General features: G+C 50.9%; 1 protein-coding gene across 9 annotated transcripts; it reads left to right on the forward strand.

Annotated features, from left to right (window-relative positions):
• Window positions 1–11,004: 11,004 nt before the first annotated feature.
• C19H19orf12 (chromosome 19 C19orf12 homolog) lies at window positions 11,005–20,161 on the forward strand. 9 transcript variants are annotated; one of them, XM_032323809.1, is made up of 4 exons: window positions 11,757–12,374; window positions 13,016–13,182; window positions 15,551–15,721; window positions 19,113–20,161. In XM_032323809.1, the coding sequence occupies exons 3-4, from the start codon at window positions 15,562–15,564 to the stop codon at window positions 19,376–19,378; spliced, it is 426 nt and encodes a 141-aa protein (XP_032179700.1). In that variant the 5' UTR covers window positions 11,757–12,374; window positions 13,016–13,182; window positions 15,551–15,561; the 3' UTR covers window positions 19,379–20,161. The 9 variants fall into 9 exon arrangements, with proteins under 9 accessions (XP_032179701.1, XP_032179705.1, XP_032179707.1 ...); XM_032323810.1 differs by lacking the exons at window positions 11,757–12,374; window positions 13,016–13,182 and adding an exon at window positions 11,005–11,347; XM_032323814.1 differs by lacking the exons at window positions 11,757–12,374; window positions 13,016–13,182 and adding an exon at window positions 11,376–11,398.
• Window positions 20,162–21,650: the final 1,489 nt, after the last annotated feature.

Raw genomic sequence — 21,650 nt, forward strand, 5'->3', positions numbered from 1 at the left:
AGTGGAAATGGGTGGCAGAAGCTCCTTTTAGAGCCTTTTCTCTGGAGAGAAATCATCAGGTGTTTAGAATAAATTATCATGTCTTAGGCTTTGTTGGTTCCCCCTAACAAGTAACCGTTGAGTGTCCGAGGGTCCTGCAGAGCACGAGATTTCCAAGGAAAATGTAACCACCTTTCCACAGATGAACAGCAAAGGAGGGAGTTAATGTAGTATCCAAGCAGGTGTGTGCAGGGGAGACAGATGCCACTGTTTGCTTCAATCCCAGATCGGAATTCATCACCCTCCCCAGCTCAGGGACAGATACAGGGAGCATATGCTCTCCTCCTAGTTTGCCCACGATCGGTTTCAGTGCATTTCAGTACAAGGTGATGTGAACTGTCCTAAATGTCTTATAAAACAAAAAGACAACTTTACCTTAAGTGGGGCTTAGCAGCTTTAAATTTAGTTGGGTTAAGGCTTTAGCATACTCCAGTGGGGCCCATTCTCATACACTTTGGGTAATTCATATGCATAAGAAGACGTTATCATTTTTGGTGCCGTTTTGAAAGGAAGTATTAAGGGCGAGAATTTGATTTTAAGTGATGGGAAGGAAAAAAAAAAAGGTGTGAATTTAGCTCCAGACTCTGCAGAGGATGAAAGAAGATGTTATATTTCTGTTTGAGACGTTGCAAATCACTGCAGAATGCCCTCTGATCTTCTCCCTCAGTCCACCTGTCCACAAAATGGCTGGGACTCACGCTGCTGGGCCACCTCTCCAATAAATAGTCTTTGGAGAACACACAATCTTAGAAAACTCCTCAAAACACCGCAGGGACAATAAACTGCTCTGCAAAGTGAATACACCAAGAGATCTTTCTTAAGAAGTACTCAAGTTCAGAACTTCAAAACCCTCAGATTGTTGAAGGGGGGTGTGGGAGGTTGGGGGAACCAGGTGGTGGGTATTAGAGAGGGCACGGATTGCATGGAGCACTGGGTGTGGTGCAGAAACAGTGAATACTGTTACACTGAAAAGAAATTTAAAAAAAAAAAAAGATAAAGACCAGTTTAAAAAAAAAAAAGAAGAAGATAAAGACCAGTTTAAAAAAAAAGAAGAAGAAGAAGAAGAAGAAGTACTCAAGTTTTGGGACTCCTGGATGGTGCAGTCAGTTAAGCATCCAACCCTTGATTTCCATTTAGGTTACGATCTCATGATCTCAATCCTGAGATCGAGCCCCACGTCAGGCTCCACACTCAGTGGGGAGCCTGCTTGAAATGCTCTCTGCCTCCCCTCTGCCCCTTTCCCCCTAAAATAAAGAAATAAAATCTTAATAAATATATAAGTACTCAAGACTTGTCAGTTTTCTCAAGATGATTCTTTCTTTGTGTTAATCAGCAGTCTTGTGGGCATGCATGTATATCTATGAGGGGCTAGAATTAAAAATCGCTAGTAAACAAACCCATAATAATTGACTAGGATCCTTGTGTCTTCTAAGAGGAAGGGGGTGTTGCATAATTCATGATGGGAATACACTAAACCGTTATACCCATGGCGGCCCTCCATTTAGAAGAAAGGCCGGCACCAAGCCTTAACATGCAACCATGCTAAAGATGAGGTGTTCGTTTGGAGCTTTGGACCCCCAAATGCTGACAGCTGGCGTGGATGAGCGTCTAACTGACACCAGCTACAGATGGGGGGAACCCAGCAAGACTGTGGGATTGCACTGAGGTCGGCCCATCAGGAAGAGAGTAGCAAGGTGGGGAGAGCCTTTCAAGAACCAGGAAGTCTCAGTAGTCTCTCTCAGGCCACTTGATGGCTCATGCTCTCACCTCTCACCCTCTCTGGTTGCTGCAAACCCTCAAAGTCTGGGGCACCAAGCACTTTGTATTAGAGAGGCTTTGGGGATGTCCTGGGAAGATCTGGACTCCCCATTCATTCGGGCCAGGCAAGCTGAGCAGAGAGGACTTCTGATGCAGGAGCTGAGACAAGAGCCTGAGAGAGGAGCCTGAGAGATGAACCAGGAGGACACAGGTTCCTGGGGCTCCTGCTTTGTCCCCCCACCCCGTCTGGCAGTCTTTAGGAAACTGTGCTGACATTCTACTGTAAGTGGACTGAGAGATTCAGCCACTTTTATCTATTAACATGAAGGGTGACTTCTGTTAAACCGGAAAGGCTTGCAGACACCAAAAAGGCTGATAAGTATTAAGTAACTATTATAAATGATAGTCAGTAGTGAACACCATATTTGTACTAGTCATTCTTTACGTGCCAAAGATATGGGGTAAAGAAGACAGAAAATTCCTCTCCAACCCGTGGATCTCACATTCGGGAGGGGGAGTTGTGTAGATGGGGGGGTGCCCCATGAAGAGTGTGATGCTTTCAAAGTCATTCTTATCCAGGCTGTTTGTCTACTAAAAGGTTTGGCTTGCAGCCCCCTCATTGCAATGCATAGCTACTTGCAGATTTCCGATTTCCTATGAAGGCATGCAGATCCTCAGCTATGGCCCTCAGGGCTTGGTGTCCTTTCTGAATCCCCAATTGACAGCACCAGCTATAGTCTCCTCTATTGCACTATTGCCATCCATTTGTCTCCTTCTGTCTTTCCTCTCCACAACCTAAGGGACCCACACTGAGGACTCTTCCCTCTCTTCACTACTGTTCTATTCCCCAATCTGGAAGGAGGTGCTGATCCATGTTGGTTGGACAGATGGCTGCCTTGGCCATGACATGGGATACCACTAGCAGCAACTGACCACTTGGTTTGCATTGGTTACAAAATAAGAAATGGTGGATTTAGCCATGTAGTACTTTCCTCCAGAGCCTCCAAACACCCCTGCCAAATCATATTAACGATAATCACTTGTGGTGACCAGTGTCCAAGAGAGCTCTCAGTGATCCTCACATACTGGATTCATACCTTTGTGTAGTCACTGCCACATTGACAAACGTTGGGCTGCATGACCATGATGTTGAGGAAGTGACGGTGTAAAACTTTCAAAGCTAGATCATAAAGAGATGTGGCTTCTACTCTGCATCTTGGATCATTTTCTCTGGAGGAAGCCCACTCCTTCGTCATGAGGATGCTCAGGCAGCCCTCTGGAGTGGCCATGGGTGGAGAAGCAGATGCCTGCAACAGCTGTGTAAGTGTGCCATGGGGGAAGCCCCTCCTCCAGCCCCAGTCGAGCCTTCGGATGATGGCAGTCTCATGACAGAATGCCAGCTAGAACGGCCCGGGAAAGGCACTTCCAAATAATTGAGCCATAGAAACCTTGAGATGAATGAGCCCTTTATTGTTGTCTTAAGCCACTAAGTTTTGCATTAACCCATCATGCAGCAATAATCACAGATAAGGTGGTGTTGGTTTTGATTCTTGATCCAACTATTGACATTTCCTTGGTCTGGTGTATAATTTAGAAAAGGAACTTTAGAAAGTGTTACATTTTTAAAGTTGTAACATCAAACCTTGGCAGTGTGCTCACTTTGCAAATACGCTTCAGAGAAGCTCCTCGGCCTCCAGCTCCTTCCCAAGACATGGCTGCCCCTGAGGCTCCTACACAGATTCTGGAGCTTTCCCTGCAAGAGAAGTAGGCTGAATAAAGTGAGAGCATTGGTGGTCTAGTTTATTCCCACAGCCGTGGTGGACAGCAGGAGTTGGCTGTCTGGCTCAGAGAACCGAAGCTGGGATCTGGCTGGGAAGAGACCATCCCTTTGCCCACTGTGCATCCTGCTCTGGGCTGAATTATTTCAATCATAAAGGGAAGGAAGGCTGTATGTTATCTAAATAAAACAAAAATTCAGCCACAATTCATTTTTACTGAAACGACATGCAAATTACTTGCTGGACCTTAGCATAAAGCAGCAAAGTGAAAAGGAGAAGCCTTGGGAGTGAGGTCACATTCCTTGAACAAACCCCACACACGACTTTCCACTGGGGCTTCATTGCTTGTCAGGTGCACACTGGCCCGGCTGGACCCTTTGTCTGGCTTGCTTTTAGGTGGGAACCAGTGTAGCTCCCTCCCCAGCCCAGAACAGATGAGCCCAGGGCTTTTGTTTTTAGAATGAAGCAAAGCGGGGTCCCCAACTCCAGACCATGGTCGTGCAGAAGCTGAGGTCCCTTCCTGTACCGTCCTCAGATTGTCTGTTTCCTTATTGGAAGCTGCTTTGCTCCCATTGTATGGGTGCTGTAGTCTTTGAGGTTCCTGGGGATGCTTTGAGGAGCTCACCTGAGAGAAATGCCTTGGCTCCTCAGATCACTCTCCATGCATCCCAGACTCTGACAGGGCCACCATCAAGGCCAGTAAGGCACAGGCCTCTGATTACCAGGGTGGGACTCTGCGGACCCTGCTGTCCACCAACAGGGGCAGGCTCTTACCTCGGACTCCACTATAGCAAAGCCTGATGGCAACTGAAAAAGAAAATCCTGGGGGTGGGAATTTCAACCAAGGAAGGGGGAACAAGTACTTGAGGCCCGGTCTGGGTGGGAAGCTTGGTCGTGGTCAGAGGAGGGGGGCCTGGTAGAAATGACTGCTGGGGGTGCTGGACGTCCTCTCTGCATCACGGAATTCCTGACCCACAGAAACTGCCAGAGATGGTAGCTGTTTATCTTCCCAGACCTTCACCCCAAACTCCCGTCATCAGGGCCTGAGCATTGAGGAGAGTGGGGCATCATTTACCCCAGCGGATAAACACCCATGGTAATAGGGTGAGTCTGTGTTCTCACAGCTGGAAAGGGATGTGTGCCCAGAGGACGCCTGTCCCCTCTGGTTTCCATCCTGACATCAGGCATGTTCTCCCCAAACACAGTTGAAATTTTGGGGTGGACAGCCAGCTGTGAGATGGGAAAGGATATGGAAGAGAAGGTGAGACCCCAGGTACCTCCTAACACCGCTGAGCCTCAAAGGAATGCTCTGTGAATTCCAGGGTGCCTCTCTTCTAGAAGCTCCAAATATGGGATTGTTTTCATGCTGGAGAATTCCCAGAACATTCTCCTGTCTGCTTGTGCCCATATTCATGATGTGTGTCTGTGTTTTACCCACCTCATCTTCCCTGCTCCGTCCCTCCCAGCACCCACAAGACAGTGGTCTCCATCCTCCCTGCTAGAGAGTGTGCTGTGGGGGGAACAGAGGCTGGGAAGATAAGAGGTTTGGGGTTTTGTTCTGTTTCTGTTACTAAAGTGTAACTAACCATGGAGAGTCCTCTCCTTTCTTGGGGAGTCCAAGAAATCATCTGGGAACCAGGGCCCCTAGAAGATTTGAGCTCTGTCTAGTTAAAGACTGTGATCGGGGAGCCATGGCTCTCCCAAGGGCTCAGGACCTGTACCCCCACTAGCAGTTCTGGACTCTAAGCAGAGAGTGTGTTTCACCAGGGACATGTGGAAATGGTGGCTGGTCTCAGAGGTGGTCTGATAGTGTGGGAGTGTGTGGGCAGGTATTTGGGGATTTTCATGGTCCTTAAATCTTTTCATTGTGGAGAGGTCCCCTGGGCCTAACTTTAGTTAGATTTGATGTCCAAGGTTTGTGAGCCTTCCTGCAGGTGGTGAGTTCCTGGCAGCTAAGACCATTGTGCTGGAGTCAAGGAACGTGCTTCCAGATCCAAGCTGGGCTTCCAACAACTGGGGGTCTGAGACCAGTGAATTAAGATGGGGACTCCTGCCCCCTCCCCCTTCCACTTTTCCACTCTCACAGTGGACTACCATCCGAAATAGGATATTGCTTAATTGAACTATGCCCCAAGTTCCAAGGTCTCTATCCTATCTTCACTAACACTATTTACTCCTTCCTGAAATATTGTTTATCAGGCTCATTCAATACAAGATCTCTGGGTATTTCTTCAGCAATAAATAAACAAATTCAGGGCTATCCACTAAATTGTGTGTCCCCAAATTCACGTTGAGGCCCTAGACCCAGTGTGACTGTCTTTGGAGATGGAGCTGATAGGGGGTAATTAAGGTTCGAAAAGGTCCCAAGGTGGAGCCCTGATGTGATAGGAGTCCTGTTCTCAGAAGAGACACCAGGGACTTGGATCCTCCCTCCCTGACACAGACACAAAGAAGAGTTCTATGAGGCCACCGCAGGATGGCAGGCCTGCGAGCCAGAAGGTCTCTGAATGAATCCTGCCTTGCCAGCACCTCGATCTTGGGCTTCCAGCCTCCCAAACCACAGGGAATCAGTGTTGTTTCAGGCCCCCAGTCTATGGCAACTTGAGCAGACTGAAGCACACACACGTGTACAACAACACAGCTGTCAGGTTAAAGAAACCATGTGCACCACATGCCAACAACACAGAAACAAACACACACCAGGGGGACTCGGCCACAGTCTGTACGGAGCAAACAAACAGAAAAACAAACAAACACCCCATATTCTGCCACGGAACAAATTCCCGGACACACCGAAGTTTAATACAGAAAACAAAAACAACCAAAGCAGCATTAAAGTGAAAACTACTGGGGAAAGAGAATTTCCATCCTATGAGCAGTTTGAAATGAAAACTCCAGAATCATAATAGTGACCCTACCATCATTTTCTGTAATAAAACATTTATTATAACAGATATGACAATACAATAAGAGTCCCATTGTTCCAGAAACTGTATTCTAACTGAAACAGGATAATTATAGAAATACCTGCATGAGAATTGTGTGTTCAACCGAACCATTGAAAATCATTCTTGTCAGACTGGAAATAAGTCTTCCCCATACAGAGAACTCTTCAGTGAGATCTCAGATGGAAGACAAGGTGGGGTTTTGTTCCCAAGTCTTTTATAGCAGCATAACCTTCCAGAGCCCCCTCAGGGCATCTCCAGCTCGTCTCGAAGAGCCCATCCGGCTCTGAGTTCCACACTGATTTGGAATACTAAAATCTGACGGTAGATTTTCAAGTAGGGCACCTCTCTATTCTTTCAACAAACAGATTTTAGGGTCAATCTCAGTTCTATCGAGTTCATTTTGTAAATTCTAATTTGGAATCTCTAGCTTTTAGAGCAGCAGACCCCTGGAACATTCTGCAGAGATCCACTCATGCATTGAAGGCATTGCTGGTACCATCACTCTCTCCCCGCTTTGTAGTGTACAAGGCACTTTCCGCTCTGCTCTCATCCGTCCTCACAGCAATCCCAGGGTGTTGAGGGCAAGGGTTCTTATCCTCATTTCATAGCTGAGGAAACTGGGGATTGTCTGGATGGAAGCAGGGGCAGGGGATTTGTCTGGAAACTGCATTCGCACTGTAAGCACGCTGTTTTTCACTTAGCTCGTAAAGGAAACAGACAAAAACAACAGAGGAGAAGGGAGCCAGAGGGCCTGTGAGCTGTCCCCTGTCACCTGACTACTGACTGCTGATGCTCCATCCCGGTAACTCGGTGCTTGCAGGGCTGGGAACCTGCAGGAAATTCAGGCAGCAGTGATGGTGGCTGAGGGACCAAGTGAGCGTGCAGGGAAGACATAGGAACAACAACAATAATAACAACACCACACCATGGCAAATATGCAGACAGGCGCTAATGACCGAGGGGCAGGACAGTGGTCTGCAAATATCTGAAGGATGTAAACACCAAGGAAGAGAAAAACTTAAACATTCAGAAGAACAACGATGAAGCCGGGACCGGCTCATTACCACCCCCAAAGCCAGCTTGTCTGGCAACAGTCCTTGCAGAATGCAGCTCCTCCAAGACCAAAGGCCCGAGGGTCCCTCTGTGCACGGTGACTTTGACACAAGGCTGGGCTGAGCCTGTAGTTTCCTTGTGCCAGCACGGACCGTGTGCACACTCACGTGCTTATCATCACGGCTGGCATTTGTTGACTTCCTGGTGATTGGCGTTGAATTGTGTCGCCCCAAACGGATATTTGTAGTCCTAACCCCTGGTACTTGTAAATGTGACCTTATTTGACAATAGAGTCAGCAGGTGTAATCGAGTTATGATGAGGTCTCCAGGGTGGGCGTTCAATCCAGGGTGGGTATGACTGGTGTCCCTATAAGCAGAGGGAACCTGGGGCACAGACACAGACACATGGGGGGATGGCAAGTGATGACAGATACAAAGACACAGATTCAAGCCAAGGGATTGCCAAGGAATGCCAGCAACTCCCCAAAGCTAGGAAGAGGCAAGGAATGATTCTCCCCCACGGATTTCAGAGGGAGCTGGGGCCTGTAGACTCGTGGACTCATCTCCAAAACAGAGACAATAAAGTCCTGTTTTAGGCCCCCCACATTGTGGTTCTTGGTTATAGGGCCCTAGCAAACTAATCAATCAATCCTCCTGATAGGTGCCTCCCACTGCACTGAACACTTCACATACCAAAAAGATGGCATGAATCCTGGGGAAAAGACTGGGGGCTGCGGAGACCTCATCCACCCGGGACCAAGGAAGGAAGTGGGTCCTAGGCCCACCATATGGGGCTGGAACTTCTCCGGACCCCAAACCCTGGCTCTCTGGCTGCCTTGGGAAAAATGACTGTCTACAAGTCTGGATCCAGAGTCCTGGGGCCCCTAAGCCTTCTTAGAGGTAATTTAAAGTAAAAAGAACATAGACCATAAGACTTTAGTTTTCAAAGTGACATCAAGCTTACTCATATGCTTAATTAAGAAGTCACAGGGTTTTTTTCTGTGTGTGTGGCCCATGTGTGGCATTATCCAGCCCTGGGGCTGAGTGGGATTATCCTGAAAAAGCCACATAAGTTAGGAGCTGCTGACTGGAACTCTGGAAGAGGTGGGGGGAACCAGGCTCTGGCCTCAGAGGGTCCTGTGGCCCCCACACTACACTCTTAGCATCCAGCCTCTGCCCTCTACCCCAACCCACACACATGCTAGATGGACACTTCACCTTGTGTCTTCCTCAAGCCTGCAGATGCTTCCTGGGGACCCTGTCTCCCTTTGGCCTTTGATTCAGGATCTCTGACCCTTAGGCCTAGGGCTGCTCCTCCCTCCCCTCACTCAGCAGGCCCAGGAGAGAGCCCAGGGACCTTGGGAAGCTCAAGGTGCTACGTTAATGTTTGGTGAATGTACGGGCCCAAGTCCCCGCCAGCTCTGTGAACGCAGTCTCGCATGCTGGGGGATTCTTGGACCCCCAGAATGGTGGATTGTGGATGGTGGGTTGTGACAGTGGGGGTGGGATCTGATTCCCTGCCTCTCTGGACATGAGGCTCACTTTTGGGACTCTGGGGATGTTTTTCATTTTCACACACTATGGTATAAACAAAAATAATCTAGATCCCTACATGTTACCTCCTTTAACCTTCAGAATAACCCTGAGGGAAGGCACGATTGTTGTCGTCATTTCCCAAATGAGCAAACTGAGGCCTAGAGAAGCTGAATGACCCTCCTGAGGTCACTCAGCCAGACCTCAGCATGGTAAGCATGATGAGAGCACTGTCTGGATGCTGGGTCAGTGCGCAGTCACCATGATGGGGACACCACTGTGCGCCTGTCATTCACAGGACCATGCTGCAGGAGGCCTGGCTGTCACTAGGAGACTGTGGTATCATGTGTTACATCCATGGGCTTTGGAGTCGGCTTCCATTTTATGACTTCATTCATGTCAGAATGAACGTCCCAGGTTGTCAACAGGTGCAACGTTTACTGGACTTCTCACAGCTCATCTTCTCTGGAGGGCCCTGACTTTGCAGTTTTTTTTCCCTTCCAGCATCTTTCTTGTCTACCAGTGCTCCCCTTCCCACCTCTGGGGGAGTCAGCAGCCCAATTCTTTAAGAAGCCGCTAGAGGGAGCTCCCCACAGAGAAATGGGAGAATCTCCCCCAAGCCTGAGCTGGAGATGCTTGAGCTATTCTTGCCTCAGTGAACTTCACTGTTGAAAGTCACCCAAACTCAAGTGTAAGCTGCTGTTCAGAAGTGGGTGGGGCTATTTCACTGTGGCCAGGAACCCTGGTTAATGCTTGAGCCCCTTTCTCACCATGAGGACAGGAGGGATAAGGAAGTAACAAAATGATGATAGTTAAAGGGTACAAAGTTTCAGTTCTGGAAGATAAGTAAGTGCTGGGAATCTACACAGCATACTGCCTATTATAATAGCCTATAGCTATAAATAAATATAAATAATAAATATAAAATAATAGCCTATAGCTATTAATATTGTTGTATACTGAATGTGTACTAAGGAGGGTAACTCTTATAAAAAGTGTTCTTACTGCAGGCACACACATACACACAGAAGTGATAATAATAAAAAGGGCAGGAAGAAACTTCCAGAGTGATGGATAATTTTATGGTATAGATTGGGATGATGGTCTCACAGGTGTACACTTAACCACAAACTCTGAGTTATATACATTAAATACGTACAGCTTTCTGTAAGTCAGCAAAAATGTAACTTTTTTTTAAAAAGAAACATCTTATTGGGGCACATATACACTGCAGTATGTGTGTGTATGTATATGTGTATGTATGTATATACTCACATACTCCCAAAGTACCTTCCCATTTAAAAGAGGAAAAAAGAAGAAAACAAAACGATGACTCTGGCAGTTGAAAGAGGCCCATCCGCCGGGTGCGCAGGGCATCCAGGAAAGCCAAGTCGAGCGCTGGTTACCGCGAGGGCTTTGAACCGGCTGGACCCAGGTTAGAGTCTGGACCCTGACACTCCCTACCTGGGTGGCCTGGGCAGACTAACCCCCCTGCCTCACTTCTATCCATCAAGTGGCAGGGGCGACCATGCCTAGGTGGCAGGATTAAGTGTCAGGGCTCATCCATGGAAAGCCCCCAGAGCCTTTTTCAGATTTCTGATGGTTCAAGGCCAGCCTCTGTGTGTGTGTGTGTGTGTGTGTGTGTGTGTGTGTGTGTTTCAGGGTGCGCGGTGTGGAGGGAACCTTCTCCGTGCTCCCTCTGAAGGACTGCCTGCAAGCCCACCACACACACCTCTGCCCCCTCCCAACAGGTTCCCCGACCTCAGCTTTGTCCTGGAAGCTGGACTCCCCCTTTGTGCCAGAGCTGAGACTGCTGACCCAGGGCCCCCCACCAGTGACCGCACCTGGAGGGGGTGGCACCACATGCTGGACTTCGGCCCATACATTCAGCAAACAGGAGTTTAGCCCCTGGGACTTCCACGGGTCACGGGGCTGTCTTCCGCGCGGGCCGAGGGCAAGGAGGAGGGCCTGTGGGCCGCAGGAGCAGGGATACTGAATCCCGGGCTGAAGGCCTCCTCCAGCTGCGGGAAGGGGCAAGGGGAGCCCCCGTAACACGCGCGCGGGCTGCGGTGGGGGCCTGGCGCCGGCGCGACACAGCGCAGCCTTAGGGCACCGGGACTGCAGTCCGCCCGCCACACCCGGGCCCAGCCGTGGCCGGAGGAGGAGAGGCGCCGCCTGAACCCTCGGGCTCCTCGGCGGGGCCCGGCCGGCGGCTACGCAGGCGCGGCGCGGCGCCCGGTGAGCGGAGACCGGAAGACCCAGCGCTGCCGAGCCGGAAGGCGGTGGGGGGTGGGGTCTGCGCGCCGGGGCGGCCGCGGGGGCGCGGAGACCCTGGGCGGGCGGGGGCCGGAGGGCGCGGGGGACGGACCGGTCCCAGCAGGTGAAGGGCTCGGTGCGCGGGCGCGGCGCGGGGGAGGCGGAGCGCTGGGGCGCGGGGCCCGGGGGGCTGCGGAGCCGGGTCCACGCCGCTAGGGTATTCATTTTTCTCATGAAGACCCCGGGGCACGGAGAGGCTGACGTCACGCCAGAAGGAAGCGGCCGCGGTAGCTGGGGTCACAACCCTAGCGGCCTGGTAGGGCTGTGGCTCCCAGCGGGGCGCCACGTAGTGACCCGGATGTGTGTATGAGCTCCCCAGCTACCCGCCTGTCCCTGCCCTCCTCAGTAACCCGGGGTGCGCGTCACCCTCCTCTGCGTCCCAGGTGCGTGGGTGGGGCGGCACGTGTTAGAACTGCGGGACAGAGTCCTAGAAGGATACTCGGTGAGTCAGCACCCCTGGCCTCGCCCTGCGGGGAAAGTTCAGAGATCATCAGGAGTGGATGTCAGGGATCTCCCAGGGGACAATTCCTACGGTGGGGACTGGTGGCTTCTTTAGCCTTTAAAAGAGGAAGCGAGGGACTTTGAGAGGTTGCAGATGACCTACTTATGGGTCCCTGGTCAGGTAAGGTCGCCCTGCCAGCGCCTATGGAAGACAGAAGGCAAGACCTGCTCAGCTTTGGCCTCTGTGGCTATGAAGATGGTCCAGGGGACTTGCTCTTTTGATTTTTCGAGAGAAATCAGGAATCAGATGGATGCGAAATCTTATTTTTAAATACTGGCAACACTTCGGTCATTGAAAAGTCTGGGGGGCTAATCCGACAGTGCTGGTAGGGTCCACATGGGACCTTTGCACCACGGCCTGGTGAGGACACAAGACTTGCAAGAGTCAGGCCACACAGAGGAGTTTCATAAATTCCAAAAGAGAAGTAGAAAGTACTGAGGATGGCAGGTGAGCAAGATCACTCTGACTCCTTAAGAGGCTCTGCTTTTCCTTTTTTTTTTTTTTTTTTTTTTAAACACAGTGCATGTGGGTCTCCGTTAGCTCTGAAGCCTTCCTCTCGCTGCTCTCTCACAATCTGGTCCATCTCAAAAAGCCAGGCTGCAGTCCCAGGGATGGGCTCATCTCCCTCTTCCCCAGAACCTTGCTGTCACCAGCAGACCAGCCTGGTACTTGCAAGAAACCAGAGCTTCAATTGGCATTTGCCTTCCCTGTGGCTGGCAGATGGGCTTTCTGTGACCAGAGCCCGTGTTGTGGACAAATCTGATTCTGAAATAGGTGTGATATGGGGAGTGGAGACCCCATTCCCACCCTCTGAGGTCTGTCCCCATCAGAGTACTCTTCCTCCCTCCTCCCTCCTTACTGGATTCCTTGCTGCTCACGGACAAAGGCAATCTTGGAGTGGGAGGGGAAGCAGGACTGGCTTCCTTCCTCAATCTGGCAGTCCCCAAGAAGTCAGGAGGCTGGGCTTTCCAGCAAGGACTCAGGAGTTGGGGTGACAAACCTTTCTTCTCCAAGAGTCTGTTGATGCTCTGAAGTCTAAAATGATTTTCACATGGAAATTAAACCAGCTCTGTCTTGCATTGAGGCAGCCACAGTGCCACGTCTTGCTGTGGTGTGAAGCTGTTGAACCCAGCCAGAGGTGGGCCACATCCTCTCGTGCCCTCCCACACACCAGGACACCTGCTGGCCCTCCAGGTCTACAGAGCCCTGGGCTCCTGCCTTGGGCTGGTCTGCCTGGGCTGAGTGGAGGTTGGGAGTAAGTAGTCTTTGCATGATGATGTTTTATTAGCCCCTGTGGGTTTGTATGAAGTCATTCAGAGTAGGTGGGAAGCTAGGTTTTTAGATAGACCGCAGAGTGTGAAGTGGCTGTTTCCTGCCTCCTATCTGTGCATTTTCTTGCTGTGCAGAAAGTGTTTCCAGAGTGTAGGTCTACAATCGTGCAGAAACCCTGCTTTAAGAGCAGTGTCTGGGCAGAGTGCCCTGGCCAAGAAGCCAACTTGGCAGCCATGCTTGGGGTCTTCATGTGCCTGGAAACGGGAAGCTCACTGCCACCCCCAAAGGGGCCTTCCTGGGTCCGAATTTCATCTCCCTTTTTCCCAGCATAATGGACAGATAGAAAGCTGGATAGAAACCAGATATAAACTATCTGATGATTAGGTGTTTTACAGGAGAATTGTTAGCTTTTTCAAAGTTTTACCATGGAATTAATTCCTTTGATTATCAATATGTGAATTAAATTAGTATTTGAAATAAAACTCATTTGCATAGCTTTACAGCACCATGGCTACTGGGTAAATCAAGTCACAGCTTCCATTCCCTCATTTCTCAGTGACTTCTGCCATGTGCAGTCCCTTTGCTGTTATAAGGCTATTTTATTATTGTGGCCTTCGTGTGTGGACAAGTCATGACCCTCACGTGGGCTCTCTTCCACGGTGGAGAAGGTGGCATGGACTCTGTCTACAAGGGGTTGCAGTAGTGAGCAAAGGGGCAGGAAGCCCGGAGGTGTGCTGGCAGGTCCAGGACACATGGTGCCAGAGCGGGGGCAGGCATTTCTGACTTCTCCTCTAGTCCCTTGAGCACCCCTGCAGGGTCTGACCCTCCATTGCCTCTACACCCCACTTGGTCAAACAGACACTTTGGGGGGTGCTTGTTTTCACTTTCTGAACTCGAGGACTAAGCAGCCATTGTCAGGTGTCTGGGTCATGGTCTCTTAGAGTCTTACTGTCCGAAGTGGGGTGCACGTGTGGAGAATCACTGATTCAGAACATGGCCGGGGCGAGAGCCCAGGACACTTCTTACCTCTCCTAGGACTACAGAGAAATTTTGAACCCCCACTGTGGTGACCCAGCAGACCCACAGGCTTGTTCTAGGGGCTCAAAATTCTCTTCCAGGATCGAGAGGATGATTCTACATGAGTGTCTGGTTCTGGATTTTTGTTGGGTCAAAAGGAGACGTAACCAAGAGTTCTTGAGCAAAGGGTCTGCCCCAAACTTTGCCAAGTTCCTTTAGGCACTGCTTGCATGAAAAGGGGAGTGAAGGAAAGGAAGTGCCTTCCAGCCTTGGGTCCAGCTGAAGCCACGAGGAGAACCACCAGCCCATGGTCTCTTTGATTTTACTTCCGGGTCCTGTCAGGTGTCCTGTCAGTGTTGTGGCTCTCTATTCCCCCTGACCCTGGGGCAGAGCCCACCCTGCCTTTGCCCTGTGTGCCTGCCAGTTTCCCACCAGTGTGGCCAACACTTTCCTGACCACAAGAGTTATTCTAAGGTCATTGTTCCAAAGGTCCATCTGTCTGTCTATCCAAACACATGAAGACCTCTGGAATTCTTTGGTTTATTTTCTTCTCTGGTTGTTCCCTCTTACTGGTCATCCTTAGGGCCATCCTGTCCCTACCTTTACTATGCCCCACACAGAACTGGATGGGTGTTAGGAGCGGTTGCTTATAGAAAAGTCAGTGGTGTGTATCAGTAACAAACATTCATTTAGAGCCATCAGGTCTCAGGGCCGCGTGTTCCAGACTCACAACAGGTACTTTGCATCCATTCCCCTCAGACCTTTCCAGAATCCAGCTTGTAGGTGGCTTATCTCCCTTTACAGGTGAGGAGTCTGACACTCGGCTTAGGGTCACGGGGCAGGCAGGTGTGGGTACAGGCCAGGGTGGTCACAGAGCCCAGTACTTTCCCCTTCTCGGGCTTGGCATGAGCTCCACTGTCCTGTCACACGACAGAGGACTCGAGGCTGGGATGTTCTGCCCTCTGCCAGGCTCTGTGCACTGGGGCTGCCTGAGCCAGCAGGAAGGCCACAGACAGAAGAGAGGGCACGCTTGCCTCACTTGTGATGAACAGATGCAGCTTGTGGCTGGGCCTGTTCCGTAATCTGTCATGAATGAGAAGTTATGCAAGGAAGACCTCTCATGCATTCTGCGGGTTCTGTGTGCTTATTAACTAGCGGCTCCCCAACTTCTTCTATGACAAGGAACCCATCGCATCACTGGGTGTGTTGGTTCCACATACAGCAGAGCTCCTGTTCTCTGCGTGAGGCTGTCCTCCAAACTCTAGCAAGAGTGACATTTGGGTGCAAATACTCTGACACTCATTAAGAGTTTCCCTTTGAAATGCTTCCTTCAGGGCTCGCCAAGATGCCCATCGTGATGGAAGATGTCATGAAGCTGCTGTGCTCCATCTCTGGGGAGAGGAAAATGAAGGCGGCCGTCAAGCACTCTGGTACAGGTGCCCTGGTCACAGGGGCTGTGGCCTTCGTTGGTGGTCTGGTCGGAGGTCCACCTGGACTAGCTGTTGGTAAGTGTAAGCTTCCTGCAGGGGCAGCCAGCTCAGGGGTGTTGTAAAAAAGGCCTTTGTTACCACAGAGACCTTACAGAAGTCCCTGTCCTGTGGGAGATGTTTGTCAAGTTGAGGTTGCTTCTGTGACATGGTCTTTGTGGCCCGAATTCATCCCATTGAAAACACGGGCTTCTGAGTGTGAAGGTCTCAGACACGCAGGGCATTCTTGCAAATGACATATGACTCATGCAGACCTGGAGGGCGCCTCTCCCCTCAGGGATGTGTCTGGACCTCTGAAGATATCAGGGTGTCCTGGGTCCCTTGGATGGTCTCCTTCCCCTGTCACCATTGCATGTCACTGCAGAAGGGAAGCAGGGAGGAAGCTGGGAGGTGCTGAGCACCTCCTAGGAGCAGATGCTGTCTGGTCATGTTACATGAGCTCATTCATGGAGACCATCCCATTCTGAAACCAACAGTCTAATGCAGCAAAAGCAGCAAACAGTCCTAGGATGGTCATCCCGGTCCCCCGTTCTTGCCACCTTCTACTTGAGAGCAAGTTTTTGGCTATGAATGAAGGTTTGGCTGATTTTCCCACCATTTCTTGGAGCCAGAAAAGGTTGCTTCCTACATCTTAGAGTAGGAAGGATTCTGGTGTGGTCTCCCCTTCGGCCAGGGTGGCACCAGAGAGCGGGCTGCTGTGTGGGTCTGACGTGAGGAGGGGCTGGATTAGGCCTCCTGTGAGGTGCCTCACATGGACCCTGCAGCACAAGGGAGTGATAAAGGCATGGTCTGCTGCATTGGGCTCGGCAGATACCTCACTGAATGCCTGCTCTGTGCTGGGCAGCCCGTGCTGGGGACGTGGGAGAGCTCACAGCACTGCTACAGTCCTCCCATGAACACAGGCTGGAGAGGTGACTGCCTGTCTGCTTCTGTTTCCAGCTCCCGGCATGACTTCCTGCCCTGTTCTGCCTTTCTGTGGCAGGATTGGTGTTCAAGGACGTTTCATGATGCAGAGCTCACACTGGGGAGTAAATCAGTGTGTGGGTGACCCCAGACCTTCCACTATACATTTCCCTTTCCCACCCGTAAATTAGGGAGTCGTGACTTCAGCTTCTCACCATCCAAGAAGCAGCCAGTTGGGGAGGAGACGTGGCCACGGCCTCCTTCCTCAGTGACATTCTTTATCTCTGTCCCTGTCCCCCCATCTAATGTGCTCAGGGGAGGGCTTGATGGGCTCATTTATCCTAGAGCTGTTCCCAGATGCCATTGTGGGAGCACATATCTTACTCAGATTCTGTCAGAGCTGGTAGAGAACAGGACGTCTGCCAGGGGAACCCGGGGATTTGCTCCTTGAAGCCACTAGTCGTGGGCGGAGTATCATTTTACCCAGAAAACCAAGGAATTTTCTCTTGTCCAAAGAGTTAGTAATTTGCTGGTCGATATTCCTGGTGATTGTTTGCATGAAGTGCTGCTTTAAATCAAATATTGACATTCTCATAAAGGTTTAGTGCAGTTGATTGAAATGTTTGTCAGCTCTGAGCTCTTCATGGGTGTCGTGGGCTAAAGTTCAGTAAAACCTGTAAATGACCGGTTTCCCTTCCCCAAATCCTCCCTTCTTTTGGAGCAGAGGGGAAGGCTGACTAGGGGCAGCGCTCATTCTCTTGGGCCTGATGCTGGCCTGGGCTCAGCCCCAGGGGAGCTGTGTGCCTCCAGATGCCTCCACACTTGGCTTCCTGAGAGGGTGCAGCTTTTACTGCCTGCTGGCGGGGTCCAGCCCACAACCGGGTTCTCTCCGGCCTGGGCTGTATTCTCTCAGATAAACCTCTAATTCTGCAACAGTAGTAGAATTACAGACACGTTGGTGAGACTGTGCAGAGAACGCCCACATATTCCTCACCCAGTTCCCATAACATTACCACCACGGTGCATTTGTGAAAAGTAAGAAACCAACACTGACGTGTCCCTACTAACTGGTCTCCAGACTTTCTTTGTACTTTGCCCGTTTTTGCATTACGATCTTTTCCTGTCCCAGAATCCAGCTCAAGGGATCACAGAGCATTTAATCCTCATGTCTCCTTACTCCGTCTCCCCAGCTCTGTGACAGTTGCTCGGACTTAGCTGTGTTCATGGCCTGGGTACTGGTGAGGAGTCCTGGGCATGTACTTGTAGAATGCCTCTCTGTTTGGGTCGGCCTGATGGTTGCTCATGCTTAGCCCAGGGTTGTGGACCTTGGGAAAGCATACCGCAGACAGCGGTGGAGTGCCTGTCTCATAGTGCCATTTCAGGGACATGTGACACCCACAGCCTCCCTATGTCCACCTTGATCCACCGGTTAAGGTGGTGTTTGCCGGTTTATCCCCTGTGGAGTCAGTGTCTCCCCTTTCCACACTCTGCTCTTTCAGAGAGAGAGTCACTAAGTCCAGCTGGACTGCATCTATTAATATCTGATGACTGATTTTTAATAATCATGAAACTTTTTCCAGGATACACATGTGGGATTCCGTGTGGTAGCAGTGGGCTGGCGAGGGGTAGCCCCCACCCCTTAGACACGACCCTGTTCTTCATCACCCACAGGCTCACTCAGTCCTCTTCACTCCTCTCAGCTACCTGCCTGTCCCCAGAGGGCGCCTGAGTTTGAGACCCCTGCCCCAGGGCGCCTTCCTTAGCAGACCTGCCCCCCACCCCCAATCATATAGAAGTTTCTGTGGACATAAGGGCTTCAGCCTTGTGCATCTTATTCCCATAAGTCCTATAAGTCCCAATGTTGTGCACCTGAAATTTGATCATAAATTTACCTTTAAAAATAATGGTTATGCCCTTTTGGGGTCACAGGAAGAAAAATAGTTGAGTGAGTTATATTTGATAGTTATCATCATACAGCTCTCGAGGGCTGGCATGAAAAATAGTTGCTACCCGGGTAAAGGTCTCCTTCTGTGTCCCCAGGGTCTGTTAGCCACAGGATTTCACTGGAAATTTCCAGAGTTCAGGGGCAAAGAGCATAGTACGGAGAAAGCTCAGCCTCACCACTGAGATGATTCTCCTTGCAAATGCACTGGCTTCTCAGCTCTGTCTTTTAAGATGAGAGTTTCATGGGAAGCAGGAAACCTGTGGGCCCTGGAGAAGATTTCAGTTCTCAGAGCTGTGCGGTGGGAGATGCTTTGTGCTGCGTCTGTGAGTGCACAGCTTAGGGAAGGGCACATTGGGTGTCAATTATCTGAGCCAAATGGACTGAGGACCCCAGAAACCCTTGCCCGCCGCACTATGGGGTGGAGCAGACATGAAGCCGAGCCTGTTCCCACCCGTGTGTGAATGTGCTCACTCATCATGGCAGTGGACGTGCTCCCAGCAAGGGTCTGAGGTCACCATTTATGAATAAGGACCAACTAACTGAACCTTCCTTGTTTTCAAGGGGGGGCTGTCGGGGGCCTCTTAGGTGCATGGATGACAAGTGGACGGTTCAAGCCAATTCCTCAGATCATAATGGAGCTGCCACCCAGTGAGCAGCAAAAGCTCTTTAATGAAGCCTCCACCATCCTCAGGCACCTGGACTGGACGGACGCTGTGCAGCTGACCACACTGGTCATGGGCAGCGAGGCCCTGAAGCAGCAGCTGCTGGCCATGCTGGTCAACTACGTCACCAAGGAGCTCCGCGCCGAAGTTCAGTATGATGACTAGGTCGTTCCTCCTGGAAGTGGGGATCTCATTTAGATGATTCCTGGGCCTCCCAGGCGGGGACGGGGAGTTGGGGAAGCCCCACACCATCATGTATTACCTAAATGGAGTGAAACCTGCTGGAGAAGCTCCTATTGTGCTGTATCATGTTCTGGAAATTATTTATGAAGACACTGGATTTTGGGTCGTGTGCACTAATAATGCATAGTGACACCCCTTTTGCTTGGAGGCTGGTGAAAAGTGAAGCCGTGCCTGCTGCAGACGTGGATGACAGCTTCTTGAATCCACGGTCATTCATATGGGGGCACGGCAGGAGGCCTCTGTGTTCCGTCTCCTCATCTGTGACGATGAGCCCTGTCTGAAGCACCTATTACAGGACTGGTTCCTCCCCTGGGGCTCAGGGGCTTAGGGCCAAGAGCTGCCCCGTGCCGGAATCATGTTTACCTCATGTGTCGCCTCCCTGACCAGTGGCTGAGTGGCCCCATGGAGGGGCAGTTGCCTGGGGAGCAAAGCCAAAAGCATCCAGGCACCCAGCCCTTGTCTACGCAGCACACCTGGGCCCTCCTCTTCCCAGGGGCTTCGTCTCATCATCGGACAAGTCGTGGTAGTTCTTGAATTTTGCTTTTAAAATGAAGTACTTACAGCAAAGAAAATGACTCTTTCTGATGTGGTGGGATCTAAGCAATGCGTCCACCCTGAATTTCCCCTAATACTGTATTCCCTTGGCTTTCAGAACCCTAACTTGACTAGGTATCATCAATTGCAATAAATGTTTTCTGAACAGGACTTTTCTCACACATTTTGTGTCAAAGCATCTCTCATACCCAGGGTCATACACACAGCATACAAGGGAAGGTTCGGGATTTGTGGCTTTAAAGAATGACAGAAGCTCCCCAAGACCAGTGCCTGAGACGAGCTTTCCTGCTTTGGCCCCTCTGTGCTGTCAGTGTGCGCACAGGCTCGAGCCGCCCCCAGGTCCCCAGGCCCCAGGGCAGGACAGCGACTTAGGGCTCCCTCTGATGGGAAACAGCGCAGGCCTCCCTGGAGTATCGAAGCAGGCAACCCGCTGAGGAGAGTTGGTGTTCTGACACCTCTGTGTGTGTAGAGAAAACTTGAGGATGAATGAGAACACACCTGACTAAGGCCAGGGAGGGACTTCGGCAGACGTCAGGGCAGGACCTCTGAACCAGGACCGCCTGTCCCCTGGGTCTGGGAGCGTTGGGCCCAACACATGAGCAATGAATGGGTGAGGCTTCCCCCAACCCCCCATTCACCTTTCTTGAGACTCACAGACACAGGATCCTACTTGGGAGGTCCTGCCCTGATGTCCACTTGAAGTCCTTCCCCTGGCCAGCCTGCCTTTATTCTTGGGAAAAACCCTGACCTAACTCCTCAGGAGTTCCGGGTCAGACGGAGCAGGCCTTGCTGAGTGAAGTCTTACTCACTACTACCCTGACAGTCTTTTGGAGAGATTCCTCCAAGTGAGAGTGCTGGATTAAAAAGTATGCGATATTGTGCAGGTTGTTACATTCAGTCAAAATTCATTCTGGACAGTGAGTGTCGATCACTTGCTCTCCTGACACAGGGTTTGGGGGTATGCATCTTACTATGTCCTCACCAAGAAATAGGATGATAGAGTCTTGAACCTTTATTGATTTGGTGGGTAACTCCCACCATCTTGGTTTGATTAGTTTTTCTTTGCTAGTGGGGGTGACGAGGCCGGGGTCGCCTGCTGGTGGCCATCTTCCCAGATGGGGTTGAAGCCCTCTGGGCCCCCGTGCCTGATTCCCAGCAGAGGGTGAGGGGGCCCCGGCTTGAGCAGAGGGCTGGCCCCTGTGGCTGGCAGGGCGGTGTCTGGCTGGGCAGTGGCCGCAAGGTAGGCAGGAAACAGCAGGGGGCTGCCAGCAGGGCAAGGAGGCAGCTGAGGAGGAAGCCTTGGTGGGGGGACCCAGTAATTATAAAAAGAAACCATCTGTTCTGGGCCAGTTATTAACCTGCTTTGGGTGTTGACATGACAGCGATGAGCAAGATTTTTCACAGGCAGATGGTGTATTTTTATCTAGAATGAACTTTTTTATTTTTCTGTTTTTTGAGATGTCTAGCTTGGAAGTAAACATGACTGGGGTGTGTTGCAGTGCGGGACTGGGGTGGAGGTGGGGCTCCAGGTTTGGAAGGAAGTGGTCCTCTCCTCATTAATTATTGCGAGGTGCCATCTAGTGGGCAAGTAGGGCATCCTCTCTCTTTTCCCTCCCTGCCTTCCTGGGTCACCTGCCAG

This window comes from Mustela erminea, chromosome 19 (assembly GCF_009829155.1).
Source record: "Mustela erminea isolate mMusErm1 chromosome 19, mMusErm1.Pri, whole genome shotgun sequence".
NCBI lineage: Eukaryota > Metazoa > Chordata > Mammalia > Carnivora > Mustelidae > Mustela > Mustela erminea.